Source organism: Artemia sp. Qi Xiang Cuo, chromosome 6 (genome assembly GCF_049724085.1).
Source record: "Artemia sp. Qi Xiang Cuo chromosome 6, ASM4972408v1, whole genome shotgun sequence".
NCBI lineage: Eukaryota > Metazoa > Arthropoda > Branchiopoda > Anostraca > Artemiidae > Artemia > Artemia sp. Qi Xiang Cuo.
This window is the reverse complement of record NC_142799.1, coordinates 29,530,404-29,544,945: the sequence shown is the minus strand read 5'-3', so window position 1 is coordinate 29,544,945 and position 14,542 is coordinate 29,530,404. Positions and strand designations below refer to the sequence as shown.

General features: G+C 35.0%; 1 protein-coding gene across 2 annotated transcripts in view; it reads right to left on the bottom strand.

Moving 5' to 3' along the window:
* Positions 1–14,542, bottom strand: part of LOC148951093 (ATP-dependent RNA helicase DHX8) — a 45,436-nt gene that overhangs the window by 10,161 nt on the left and 20,733 nt on the right. For both annotated transcript variants that reach the window (XM_089090628.1, XM_089090627.1), the window contains 4 exons: positions 13,835–14,059; positions 11,748–11,929; positions 8,202–8,342; positions 2,238–2,531 (listed from right to left, as the gene is read on the bottom strand). In XM_089090628.1, coding sequence (XP_088946754.1) covers positions 2,238–2,531; positions 8,202–8,342; positions 11,748–11,929; positions 13,835–14,059 — 842 coding nt within the window. The remainder of the gene's footprint in view (positions 1–2,237; positions 2,532–8,201; positions 8,343–11,747; positions 11,930–13,834; positions 14,060–14,542) is intronic.

Here is a 14,542-nt window from a genome sequence, read left to right as displayed (position 1 = left end):
CTCATTTCAATTAATAACTTTATTTTCTTTTTATTCAAACCCACCGTAAAAAATAAAATTTCACCCCAAATCTTCCTCAACCGACAATAAAGACCCAGTGAATTCGAAAGCAAGCGCTACAGCCTGCCATGCCTGGTCCTGTAAAATCCTGTCAACTAATCCACTTACTAGACCCTTCATATCATCAGGCCCTACACTATCCCCCCGCATGTGACTAAGTCAACACTGATCCTTTTCGGTTATGTATAACAAATCAATAGCAATAATAATCACAACAACTGTTTCATAACTATTATAATAATGATTATTATTCTACCCTACTATCGTACCACAGACTGTAAATCTAGAGCAACTCGAGCTGATACTATCTAAAACTATAAAAATGATATTTTTATAAGAATATACGAGTAAAAAAATCTGCATATATGATTATTCAAAACGTGTAAGCAACCTCGACTTTAATATTACACTTTAAATGCTATAATAAGCTTGACAAAATTTGCCTAATTACAGAAAAAAGGGGGAGAAAACACTCCCAAATGGGGAGAGACAATCTTGATGAAAATTACACTATCAAATCCAGCATCCACCAGAGAACTGTGTTACAAAAATTTCAATCCACTATCTACAAAAATGCAAAATTGTGATCTTTTTTTCTTTTTTTTTGAGAAGATGGTCACCCTGTTTCAATCCAATGAATTTAAGAAACTTGCCGAACTTTCTCCCGGGGCAATGTTTATAGTAACAAAGAATGTGTCAACCGTCTCGTTACCAGTTCCCAACACAACTCTGATGACGAGATTTTTTTTGGAATTTGGGTTGATTTAGAAATCATAGAGATTTAGCGGATAATCAAAGAGGATCTACCACATGAGATACGCAATCAAAAGTTCAGAAAAAAGAGCCGACAATGGTAGAAATGTCCTAATGAGTTTGCATTAAGTCAATGCATAAACGTATACTCTGACGAAAAAAGGTTCAAACGACATTGTATTGAATACAAAACAAGGTAACGACATTCTGTTTGTATACGTTCTTTAACCCCCGCCTGATTGATTTGCACACAAAGCAAATACACCTGACCTTAGATAATAATCCACAGTCAGACGGTATTTTTCCTTGTGTAAAAACATGCGATAAACATACTATTTTCTTTAATCTTCTTGAGAATTTTTTTTTATTTTACCGCAAGACAAGCACGTAAGGGGACTGCATACTCTGGCACCTCCAAGCATACAAAAACCACTGCTTCAATTAGCACAAAGGTTTTTCACTCGGACTATCCCCTCCCATCCTCCACGCGCGGCTGACTCCTTCTACAATCAGTTCACCATTCATATCTTTTAAATGCTTCCTTCAAATCCGATTTTTTAAATTTACATCCTAAAACTAGCAATATGCATATACCGCAGGGTCCCAACACGCTGAAAAAAAGTGATTATCTTTCGTTTCTTTTGGTAAAGCAGAACCGCTACCACTAGACTAAAGCATCTTGTCAATAAGAGTCTTCTTTATACTATTTTCTTAATTTATTTATTCTATTATACTATTTCTTTGTCTTTATTCACTTTGTCAAATCTTGCGTTTACTACATACTAAAAATTTAAGAGACAATGAGGTAAAAAACACCTTAAAATACTTATCACCACCCGATGAAGCTTTTTATTACTCTTTTCACTATAAATTAACCAAAAGCACACTGAAATGATCAATAGCTTTGAATTGAGCCTTTAAACATTTCTCTGCAATGTTGCTTGGGTGCGAGTTCTATTGGCGGCAATTGAGGAGGGGCTCATGCCCCCTTGTTTGTGCCCATGCCTAGATTTTGAAAAATTCTTTTCTTGGAGTCTTTTCATTGGAAAAGGCCCTTTCAGGGTATCTGAACTATTTTTTTTTATGGAAAAACAACCCAGTACAATCTTGGGGTCATACAGCACTTTATGAAAGCGTTATCAAGTCGACTTTATAAATATAAAAATTGGCTTTTAAATGAGCCCTTAAACAGCTCTCTATCATGGTTGCAGTAGCCTTTGAGTTCTGTTAGTCAGTAGGCGATTTATGAACAATATTAAGCAGTCTGATATGAAAGAGTGTCATGTCATTAGATCATCATAATGTCATGGACTTCAATCAAGTTTGAATTAGCGCATCATAGTTGCTCAATCTTCGCTTTTTGCACTAAACACATTATGATTTCATACTGACAGCGCAGAATTTAAAATAATCAACTGGCTTACCCTTCTTCCTAGTCTGGTAAGTAAACCTTCGTCATCCAAGGCACTAAGAGAATGAAGAAGCTCCATGGCCATTATCAAACTCTCCACAGGAGGTGCATCCATGAAATCAAAGTTTATCAAATCATTGATCCCCATGGCTTTCAATTGTAAAACTGTCGAGGCCAAATTGGTTCTCTGAATTTCAGGTACTGGTGTCGGAAGCATTTCGTCTCGGTAAGCCCTTTCCGTATAAAGTCGGTAAGTTTTTCCAGGTCCAGTTCTACCAGCACGACCAGCTCTCTGTTTGGCGGCCGCCTATAACAGAGTCAACACATCAATAAAACACTGAACACAAGTGCACGGGCACAACATTCATGTGTTATGACGACAAAACATAAATAAAGCATAACACGTGCTAATAGTACAAAAACTCTAAAAGATTAAACTTTAATGATAATATATATATATATATATATATATATATATATATATATATATATATATATATATATATATATATATATATATATATATATATATATATATATATATATATATATATATATATATATATATATATATATATATATATATATATATATATATATATATATATATGTGATGCTCATAACAAAAATTCCACACAAAAAAAGAAATAGGTAACATGCTAAGCGCATATGCTCCCCCCCCCCTTCAATCCCGATTGACCCCACTGGTTACGAGCCTGAGAAAATTTGCTCAGTTTCAAAGAATAAAAAAATGGGAAGAATCTTGAAGAAAATTATACTAATCAAAAGCAGTGTATCATCGAACCTTATTGCATAGATTTAAAGCCCCTTGTCCAAAAATCGAAAATTTTCCGAAATCCGAAAAATCCAAAACAAACACATATTTTTTATTTTTTTTCTATATATTCAGATTGAAGCCTGCTCTAGACAAGTGGTTGTGTTCGCGGGATCCTGAATCCTTTGACCGAAGGGCGTAGGTTCGAATCCTAGTGTATCCAATTACTTGGTATGGGACAGTGTCGACCCATAATAATGGGTAGCCTACCCAGCTCATGGGAACCTGGAGACGTCTGGGGGAGGTATGCCGGAAGGTGGTTCTTCCTGTGTCTTTGCCTTTTTTATTTTTCACCTTGTAACAGCGCAGTGGATAAATCCTTGTCTGGGAACTTCTGGGCTCAGGTTCGATCCCGGCTGTTGCAAGGAATTTTCTTTAATAGTTTGTTAATGTTAATTTTTCATTTGTTTTATCCCAGTAATGGGTTAAAGTGCATGGTAATGCAGCACAACATCGCGGGAGAATCCTCTTTAGGAGGACAACTGCGGCAGGGCGTAAGATCCAGATCTATGGACAACGGCCTCTGCAAAGGGCTGCCTCGACCCTTTCGGGGTACCTGCAAGACTGGGGACCTTGCGGTCAACTCTAATCCCACTTGAGGAGTGGCGCCCCTTGAGGAAATTATAGCCTAGTAAACGACACAGCATTCGCACGGGATCCTGACTAATGGATAATTTTTCTGGGCTTGGTATGCTTTGACGGGCGTCTTTGGGCGGAAAAACCTCTTCCTAGCTAATTTATCTATTATGGGCTGCCTCCCCGTAGTAACATAATATATGTAGGCATGAATATATAATGAGTCGGAGGTAATAGGCTTGAGATTGTCTGTGCAGGATTTCGACTCTTCTTGATAGAAGACCATCGTCAAGTGCTGAAAACCATGTTGTGACCAAGATGGGCCCAGGATTGCACAAAGCCCTCATTCATGGAGGTCCCAGGGACTTCTTGCTGTCCGGTTCTAAGCCGGCTTTAGCACTTCGGTGTAGACTTGAGAAGATATGTGATCCCTGTCCGGCAATCGTATACAGGATCATTGCTTTCCTGAGACAAAAATAATTACAATGATTTAAAGACAATGAAAATTGGAACTTGGAATGTTGCGACGTTTAAAAATAATTATCGTATCGAAATTTTGACTGACGAATTCAGACGATTCGAACTGGATTTATTAGGAGTTTCAGAAACTCATATCCCAGGGGTAGGAAGTATGAAATTAGGTGATATGGAATTTGTTTACTCAGGCAGGAAGGATGGGGTACATAGACAGGGAGAAGGACTCATTATGAGTGAAGGAGACGATAAGTCTTACTCATGCTGGGTAGGTGTTACTAACAGAATACTAATTGCTCATTTTATGACAAAAAAATTTAAGATATCAGCTAAAGCAGTATACACCCCTGATGTGTCGACTGATAGAGATAGTAGCAACTCGGTTAAATTTCACTAACAGTTCCAGAAGCAAATAGACAGGGTCCCAGGTAGAAATATGATGCTTTTACTGGGAGATGTTAACCCCAGACTGGTAGAAATAGGGATAGATGGTATCCTAGCCAAGGTAAATTTGGAGTAGGGAAAGAAAACAGTAATGGATACAGACTTTTGCAATTTTGTAGGTATAACAATCTAGTTATAACCAATACGGTGTTTGATCATAAAATGGCTCATAAGTTAACATGGTATTCACGTGATGGTAAGACAGCAAACATTATTAATTATGTTATTGTAAACCGAACACTGGCAGGATCAATACAAGATACTAGTGCATAGTGGAGTGCCTTTATTGACGTTATAAGTAAAAATCACCATCTAGAAGTGTCAAGGGTTACGTTAAAGCTGAAACATTGAAAGGGTAACTACCTCTTGGGAAGTTTTGGTGCTGGCGGCCTCCAGGATGAAAATTTGAGAGAAACTTTCCAGGAACAGTTGAATACTAAACTTAAGAGTTTAAAATTTGATAATGTGGAAGATGGTTGGAATAATTTTAGAAAAATGATTTGTGAAGTTGCTGTAGGTGTCTTAGAAAAAAAAGAAGCTAGAACTGCAGCTAAGAATTTTAGTGAAAAAGCTTAGAAAGGAGAAAGGACTTGTACAAGAATTACCTGAGTGATGGATCATATGAAAGCAAGAGGAATATAAAGAAAGTAAAAGAAGCATGGAAATACGAACTAAGGGGGTATGAAGTAGATGCCGCGGATACCATTTTTAAAGATCTAGATGATATAGCCATACGGAATAATGATCAATTATTGTACTGGTATCTTAATAACTTTAGAGCGAGTTGCCAATGCGGACTTGGCCCAGTTAAAGATATGAATTGGGCCGCAATTAGCGATAACGAAAAAACTAAAGAGAGATGGGCCGAAACTTTTGAGATTTTTCTTAACCAAGATAGAGTTGAAGGAAGAGATATAGAGTAAAATGAAAAAGTTTGTGATACCTTGGATGGGAAGGAAGATTTGCTTTGTGAGGAAGAATTAGTGACATTACTAAAAGAATTAACAAATAATAATGCTCCAGGTGCTGAAAGCTTGGTAAATGAGTTTCTTAAATATGGTGGCCCTGAGGTTAGAAAAAAATTACTGAAGATAATGAATATTATTTTTGAAAAAGGGGAAATACCTAAAGATGTTAGGAAAACCTTAATTAAGCCACTTCAAAAGAAAGGTGATAAAACTGAGTGTGGTAATTATCGAGGGATTAGTCTGGCCTCTGTAGGTAATACATTACTTCGTAATATGATACTTTTTAGACTGAGAGATGCCGCAGACAAAGTTTTCAGAGAAGAACAGTGCGGTTTTAGAAAAGGTAGAGGATGTGTCGACCAAATTTTCACTCTTAGGTTAATAATTAAGAAGGGCCTGAATTTTTAAATATCTTTGTTCCTCAGTTTTATAGATTATGAGCAAGAATTCGATTGTGTTGATGGAAGAGCTTTAGTAAAGGTTTTATCCTTGTATGGTATACCAGACAAATACATTAAAGTGATTAGTGCTATGTACGAGAATAACACTGCTGCGGTTAACGTAGGAAATTAACTTAGCAGCTGGTTTTGTATTAAATCAGGAGTTAAGCAGGGTTGTGTTCTATCCCCCTTTACATGGATTATTTTGATGGACTTTGTTTTAAGGAGCACAGGAAAGGCAATGGGAAACCACGGATTAAAATGGAGAGAAAAAGTCTCCCGGACTTAGAATATGTTGACGATTGAAGCATCCTTGATGAAAATGTGAGCAAAATGAATGAACTTTTAGAGGTTTTGCGAGTTCAGGGTGCTAGAATAGGTTTGAAAATTAATGTTAAGAAGACTAAGTCACTAGGGCTAGGAATAAGTGAAGATGAAAAGGTGAAGTTAGGTAATGAAAAGATTGATCAGGTTGACAGATTTACGAATATTTGTAGTTGTATTAGCAATTATGGTTGAAACGTGTAATATGTTAAAATCTAAACTCACACGGTTCAGGGCGTTTTTTCATAGTAATAGACAGTTTGGAATAAGGGTAATGTTAGTCTCTCGACAAGATCCGGATATGGGACTGTAATGGGACGACAATTATTACATATTTCTATGAAGCATGAGTACTCCGAAAATTGGATGAAGATTTTCTAGATGATTTCCAGAAAAATTGCCTAAAGATTGTTCGGGGTACCCGGCTGACTGACCGTATTTCAAACAGTAGGCTAAACGAAAAGTGTGGTTCAATGCAGCTCTCTGTGGATATAATTAAAGAAATGATAAAAGGGATGGGGTACTTTGTGTAGATGATAGAGGATGTATTACCGAAGATAGTTCTTTCTAGCCCACTGTCGAGGGCTACCCAGAAAAAAGCTCTTCCCCGTCTGGGGTGGAACGCCGTCATAAAGAAAGATTTCAAGGAAATGGGAACTTCATGGGCGGTGGTAAAAAGGGAGGCTTTGAATAGATTGGGATGGAGGAGGAGCGTGCGTAGCTGTGTTGGCCTCAGGCGGCTTGGTGCTGCGGTGAGTTGTTAATAGTAGTAGTAGTAGATTGATTTTCAATAATGTACTTTAATCAGGATGGGCTTTTGAATCCTTCATTCCCAACCTCAAAATATTAAAACTCACAGGTAAGGCTCCAATTTATAAACATGTTATGGCCATTTACGGATATTATATATTTGTTTAAGAAAAACTTTGCTTCCTTTACTTTATATTCAGGTGAAGTCTCTGAAGACATAAAAATAATATCTGGAAAAATATAGTTTTATAAATTATTCCAGCACAATATATTATTTCTCTAAATCGCGAAACAACTGACAAAGAGATTATTCATATTATTCCTAAAGATTTTTTCGACGCTTGCAAATACATTTAATTCAAAATAAGATAAATTCGTGCTTTTACTTTGGCGGTAACAATAAATAAATATACTGTTTGAAACAGGCTTTTTACAACTCCTTATTACAGCTGCGAGTTTTTTTTTAAGAAATGCCAATGCTAAAGTTGAAATAATTGATTTTTTTTGTGTATGTAGCCTATGGGCTACATGTATAAAGTAATAGGAAATTAGGGGAATGAATGTTTGAATGCTAAGTCATAAGAACCAAGCTTTCACAACTAAAAACAGTCCTATTTCCAATCTTATCCCCTTATCACCTGGCTAAGGCCAAAACACTACAGAGAGAAAATAATTAAATAGCCGATTTCTTTAGGACTAGGTAAAAGCTATGTACACATACCCTTTCCCTCGGTTTCAGAGGTGACACTGCCACATCATGGCAGATTAGTCCAAAAACTATTCAGATATGTCGAAATAACAGTTACCATTCCTGAATCAGCTTCAAACGGTGATTCTTTCTCGCCTGAGTTTTTTTTCAGTACGCAATTTTGAATTTTTGGTTACTATGGGTTAGATTAAGTTCCTTAAGCTGCAGCTGCTGCTGCAACCAAGACGTACTGCGGATACAAAATGGATGGCTATTAATATAGAAATGGTTTCAATCGCTATAACATAAATTGTTTCGTATAAAACCAAATTCCTTGCTTCTCAAGCTTAAGAAAAAACAAGTTTTGTGTAATCCAAAGAGTATAAACAATTTAGTTCTTTTATGTAAAAAAATGAATTTATTCATGAACGTTAGACTGTGAGCTTAAGGACATCTTATTATAAAATAAAATTCTTACTTGAGAGATGGGTGTCACAACCAATGAGTCCATACCGGTCTTGGAGTTATATACCTTTTGTTTCACAAATCCAGGATCAACCACGTAATAAATCCCATCGATTGTTAAAGAAGTTTCAGCAATGTTTGTTGCAATAACAACCTACAAAAAAAGAAGTTTCAGCATTGTTTGTTGCAATAATAACCTAAAAGGAAAAAACGACAATAAACAGGCCGAATACGTATAAAACTCAGAATGGAATAAAAAAAAAATGTCAAAGAATGGAATATACTCATTTATACAAAGGAGTGAATAAATGTACATGAACAAAAGCTGCTTCCTTTGCATATATAATTATATCATTTTTTGGTGCTTATCTGTTAAACAGAACATCCCCAAGAAGTGAAGTTAGGTTAATCCTAATGAAATATACCAAAATATGATGATAATATAATACTTTATACTTAGGTACCTCATAAACTTAGGTACCTTTTTTCTCCCTAAACCCTAAAAAACTCAAGTTTAATATAGTTCCCGGAGTGAAAAACCTCTTGTTTATTCAGCGTCTCATAGGAATTACCAGGTAATGCCTATTTGATCTTTGCTTGAAACGGAATAATTACTCGAAACGAACAGAAATCACTAAGGTATATAAGAAGGCTGTCCCCTCTTAAAACCCTCCCTGGTTACTCTAAAGCCTTTTAGTGCTTTAAGAAAGCGGTACTTGTTAGCTATCCAGAACACACTCAAAAAGTGAAGTTAGGTTAATCATAAGGAAATATACCAAAACATGATGATAATATAGTACTTTAGAAACAAAATTATGGAAAGCAGGCCGCGCAGAACACATTATATTAAATACCTAGCCTAACTTAACCTAACCCCTAACCACCTCTAAATATTAGATATTTAATTAAGATATACCTAAACCGAAGTTTTGAACTCAAAATAAGCAAATCATAACCGATTCAAACCGATTTTGTTAGATCTTAGACAGCTTAATTCTTGACGATGTTCTGTTCAACAGACAAGTACCAATTTTTTTATTTAATGTCCTATTTTCAATCCTAATAAGTCTTTGGTGTTACCTAGTTGAAAACATATTTTGCTTCAAAGGAAATACACTATGTAAATATTAAACAAAAGAGCTCACTTCGCAGGCTTTTTGATAGCCCTCACTTCGCTCGAGAAAAAATGTTAGAAGCTCTGACTGCCGGTCTGGGCAAATGACCCTCGCTTCAATCGAATTCAAAATCATTATAAACTAAAGACGAATATATTTATATTCAATCAGTTAATTTTTTAAAGTTATTCGGTTGAAAGGCTAATTTTGGTGGAATTATATTAAGACAACAGCAATACATACGGCAAAGTGATATGCACACAAACACAATCGATAAAATCCAAATATGCAATACATAACTAGAAACATCAAAACTATACATAATACCATAGTTTCCATATAAGTTGTTATTTAAGATAAAGCAAAATAAAAACAAAACATCTACCAGTGTTAAGAAATCACCTATAGATACAACACAAATGATATACTGACTTGCAGAAGCTATATACCAAACTCTCTGCACCGAAACGTACTGCACCAAACGAACCGAAATTTTCTAAAACGATTTTTAAAGCACCCATGACATCGAAATAAAAATATTTTCTACCCTTTTATACAATTTTTCTATAGCTTGTTTCAAAACTATCTAGTTTCAGGGCATTACCACATCTTCGTCAGTGCCACACACTAAAGTGTCAAAATAAACAAGCAAAACTAATTAGTTAAATTTGTCACTACTCTTCTGTTGACTCCCCAAAGACCTTCTCACCTTCTCAAGTTGTATGGTACATGACACACCTTCGCTAGTATTTCGTAGTTTGGTTCAGGAAAATAATCCTGCTTATGCTCGCAGTCAGGAGACATTCATATTTTGTATATACGGCTTAAGTGTGATTAAAGATTAAAAAAAACATAAGTACTAAATATTAGAGGGAGACTTAACTTCCATTTTCTTCTTATAAAGTGTAATAGAATTTGAATAACACAGGGAAATACCGCTTGCATTGATTTCACGGAGGCCAAAAAAGCAGAAATAAACCAACCATGGAGAATTCATAAGAGTTTTTGCAGTACAAAATTTCTTGAAGAACGTGCTACTAGAATAATACTTGGACCCCGCCTCAGAAACTACAAAAGTACTCATGAGCTTGCCCTCATTATTCGCTCAAAGACAAGATTTAATAATGAAATTTGGGAAAACGCTATTAGAAAACGTGAAATATAGATTTATTTTTCCACCACCTGCACAAATCAGCAGAATTATTATGCATCAGAATAAACTACAACTCGTTAAGTGCCGTTAAGTGCCGTACGAACAGATTTTTAAACTACTTTTTGCCACATTTTGTAAGCGTATTTAACAAGTAACCTTTTATTTCTCATTTTCTATTTCTTTTGTGAATGTAAAAGTAGCATAATTTATTGTTCATTTTTGAGTGCTACGACAGCTATTTAAATATACGAATACAAAAATACGAATACGTATCTCATATGCCACATATCTTTGAACAGTTTCATCACTATGTTCTTTAAATTTGTTTAGCCTTCAATTTTTTCAACTGAAAGTAAGGAGCAGCATTAAAAGGTGAAACAAACAGAAATTATTCCCCCTTCCTCAACCTCTTCACACTTAAGTTCGACTTTCTGTTAAAATTGTTTGATTAAGACTTCTCAAAGATAAGGACCGTTGAATTTTAGTGAGATATATGTCAGAGAACTTTATCTCTATATTGTAAAGAGCTATATTGCATTGAGGAGTGGGCAACCACCCTACATTCAGAATAAATTCTGTTCGTTTCAAGTTTTAATGCTGCTTCTTACTTTCAGGTGAAAAAAAGTTTTTCCTTTAAATTTAATTTCTAATCTTTTTTAAAATTATGCCAGGAAATCCAAACCTCCTGAATAAATAGTTCCTCCCACTTACCCCCCCCCCCAAAAAAAAACCACAAGACTATTCCATCCTCGATGAAATTATCCCCGAAAAAATTCATGCGGATAATTCCGCCTGAGAAATTCTTCTTAAGATACTTTCATTTAAACAAGATTTTAATTTCTGGTGGTTTTCAAATCCGGCCAAAAATACATATCTATTTGTTTTAATTTCTTTTTATTTTGAGTTTCATTTAATTGCGATTTCTGGTTGTTCTTTGAAAGTTTATTTCCATCCGTATAAATTTTAATATTGCTCTTCACTTATCTTTGAAAAACTGTATGGGTATCTATTGTGTAACTGTATGTGTAAACTATGGAAAAAACATCTCAATGAAAAACTCAACTTCTGCAAGAGTCAAACTAACTACGTTCGGATAAAACACTTTCCACCACGCCAAGCAGGCTTGAAAACACTAATATATATATATATATATATATATATATATATATATATACTAAATTAGTGTTTTCAAGCCTGCTATATATATATATGACACAAAAGGCCTACAACAATAATATACATCAATTTATAATAAAAAAAAAAAATGTTTTAAACGATATTGAAAGCTAACCTTTCTGGAGCCAGGAGGTGCAGGGTCAAAAATCCTGGATTGCATTTCACTAGGCAGTGCTGAATAAACGGGTAAAATAATCAGCTCAGGTACATCTGGTCCTAATGACTTCATTCTTTCAAATAGTATTTCACAAGCTGTATCAATTTCTTCCTGACCCGTCAAAAATAGCAATACGTCACCTTTAAAGATAAAATAAACAAAGTTAGCGGGTAAAACCAAAAACCTCTGCTCAAATTTTTCAGTTGAAAGATTTCTTAAGACGATAAAAAAGAGGGAATGAAGAACAAGTTAAATTTAAATTGTAGGCTAATTCCCAGACAAGTTTTTTGTACAGTCTCTTTTTTTACAGACCTACATTTTAATTGGAGCAAAAGAAAATGTCTAAACAAATGCTTACTTTCAGTAACTCTTTACAACCACGATTCAAATTAAATTTGTACTTTTTTAGACATATTTTTCATATATTATTTGAAAAGTTCAAAATAAATACCGTTACGTGTTTCAACAATCTTTGGGCCAACATTCGGAATTTAGCCAGAAGTACAATTGAAAACAAATTCACGTGCACAATAACGTATATTCGTCATTCAAGAGTCACACAACGTTAAAAACAAAAAAAGTAAAAGAACAAAAACTATCCAACATTATTTTAAAGGTATTTGTTTTCTTTTGATGCAATATGTTATAGCTATATGAGGTGTAAAACACTGCTCAAACGCCAGCCATAGCAAAATTTACAAGTACATATTCGACTTTGACATAACTTTTATGTCAATGACTTTCGACAATGAACTTTGACATGATTTTGATATTCACTTTAATTTCTAATTTATTTAGTTCACTTTATTATTCGATTTAATTTAAATATTCACTGGGGGTAATTGGGAATATTGTTTAGTGAAATTTCACGCAAAGAAAGTATCAATCAATGCTATTTAAATTAGTTTCATCTGTAGCGTAATCCTAGTAGAAACACTTTCAGAAAAAATACATTCAGAGAAATAATAAGAAGAGAGCACAAAATGACCATTTTCTCTAAATGTATTTTTTTGGTAGATGGGGTAGATGGAGATATTTTTTTTTAATCTCCATCCAAAGTGTTCCCTTCCTTGTCCACTACAGAGACAGACTGAAGGTTCTGTCGTGTTGTTTCACGGGCAGACTGAAGGTTCTGTCGTATTCCGCGCTCGGAATAGCTCTGTATTCAGAACCCAGGCCACGCAGACCCTTCGGTTAAGTATCGAAGGAGAACAGAGTCCCCGCAGCTTCAGCAAATCTATTCTGGAAGCTGTTTGCTTCTATATTTCCAGAAAACAGAAAATCAGTTTTTTTTTTCTCCACCTTTCCCTCTTTTTCATATATAAATATACATATTTTTTGGGTTAACTATTCTTTTATTCAGATATACAAGTGTTACCTTTTTATTGTTACTGTTTTGTATTGTTTTGGTCGTTTAACTGTAGCCGTTGTTTATTTGTTACAATAAATTCCTTTCTGCTGTTCTACTTGTTTTTTTTCTCTCTCTCTTTTTGCTTCTTTTTTCTACAACAGGGTTATAGATTCAACTCTGGAGTTTACCCTCAGCCTTGTAAGGGAACTGTTGAGGGAACTTAACTTATTCTTATTCATTAGTGCTTCTTCAATAAGTCTTTTATCACACGGATAGGGTGGTATGCATCGGCAGTTCTGGCCTCTCTTCGCCCAGGGCAGAATCTCAGTTAGCGCTTTCTTCCCTGTCTCCCAAATAATGTTCTGACCACATTTTAGGAAAATTTTCATTTATTAACAAAGTTATTTTAAATTCATTTATTAATTAATGAAATTAATTTTTAAATTATATAACTATTTTTTTATTTACTTTTATTTTATTACCTAATTAATAAACTACTAATTGTTTTCATATATAACTGCGCCCTTCACCTTATTTTAATAAAAGTAAAATTTCAAAAATTACAGAATGATTATTGCCGTTGGAATACTTATTTGAAATTTTGGGCCACAAACTTTTTGCGCCCGGGGCGATTGCTCCCTCTGTCCCACCCCTAAAACTGCCTCTGGTAATATGATCATGACACAACACATACCTGGTGGCTCATTCAGATGGATCTGCATCACAGTGATGAGGGAAGCATCTAAATAATCAGTTTCTGGCTCTCTAGTATACAGGATTTCTACTGGGAAAGTTCGTCCAGGAATTGTGAAAATCGGTGCTTCAAAGAAATATTGGGAAAACTTCACTGCATCTAGAGTGGCTGACGTAACGATCAGTTTGAGTTCTGGTCTTTTCTTTACTGCCGCTTTCAAGAGACCTGTAATTTCAGAATATAATCAAAGAAAAAAAAAAAGCAAAACAGACATAAAATATGAAGAAAAACAGCGATATAAACTCCAAGACATTACGGAAACAAGCAATATTTTGCAATGAATCTTTAAACAATCTTTTAACTATTTTGAATTGAAGGCTATAAGGCACTGGGGCATCAAGGACGAGCCTACGAATCTATCCCTGGGAAAGCAGTAAATGTGGGAGTTTCAGTTCCCCTCTTTGAAAGCAAAAATTCACGAAATGTGAAAATGTTTGGAATATGTAGAAAAATGAGACAATCTTTATAAAAATCAACTCATTTCTGATCTTAGCCCCCTTTCAGATAAGAAGGGTGACTGTAGTTACCCCTTTGCATTTGCAGAGATATAAAGACCACAAGCTGTTCTTTGCTACCTATATCACTTACAAATAGAGCCACGGATAGGATCTTGGTTCCTAATTGCACCAATGGCCCCCATCTCCTCTA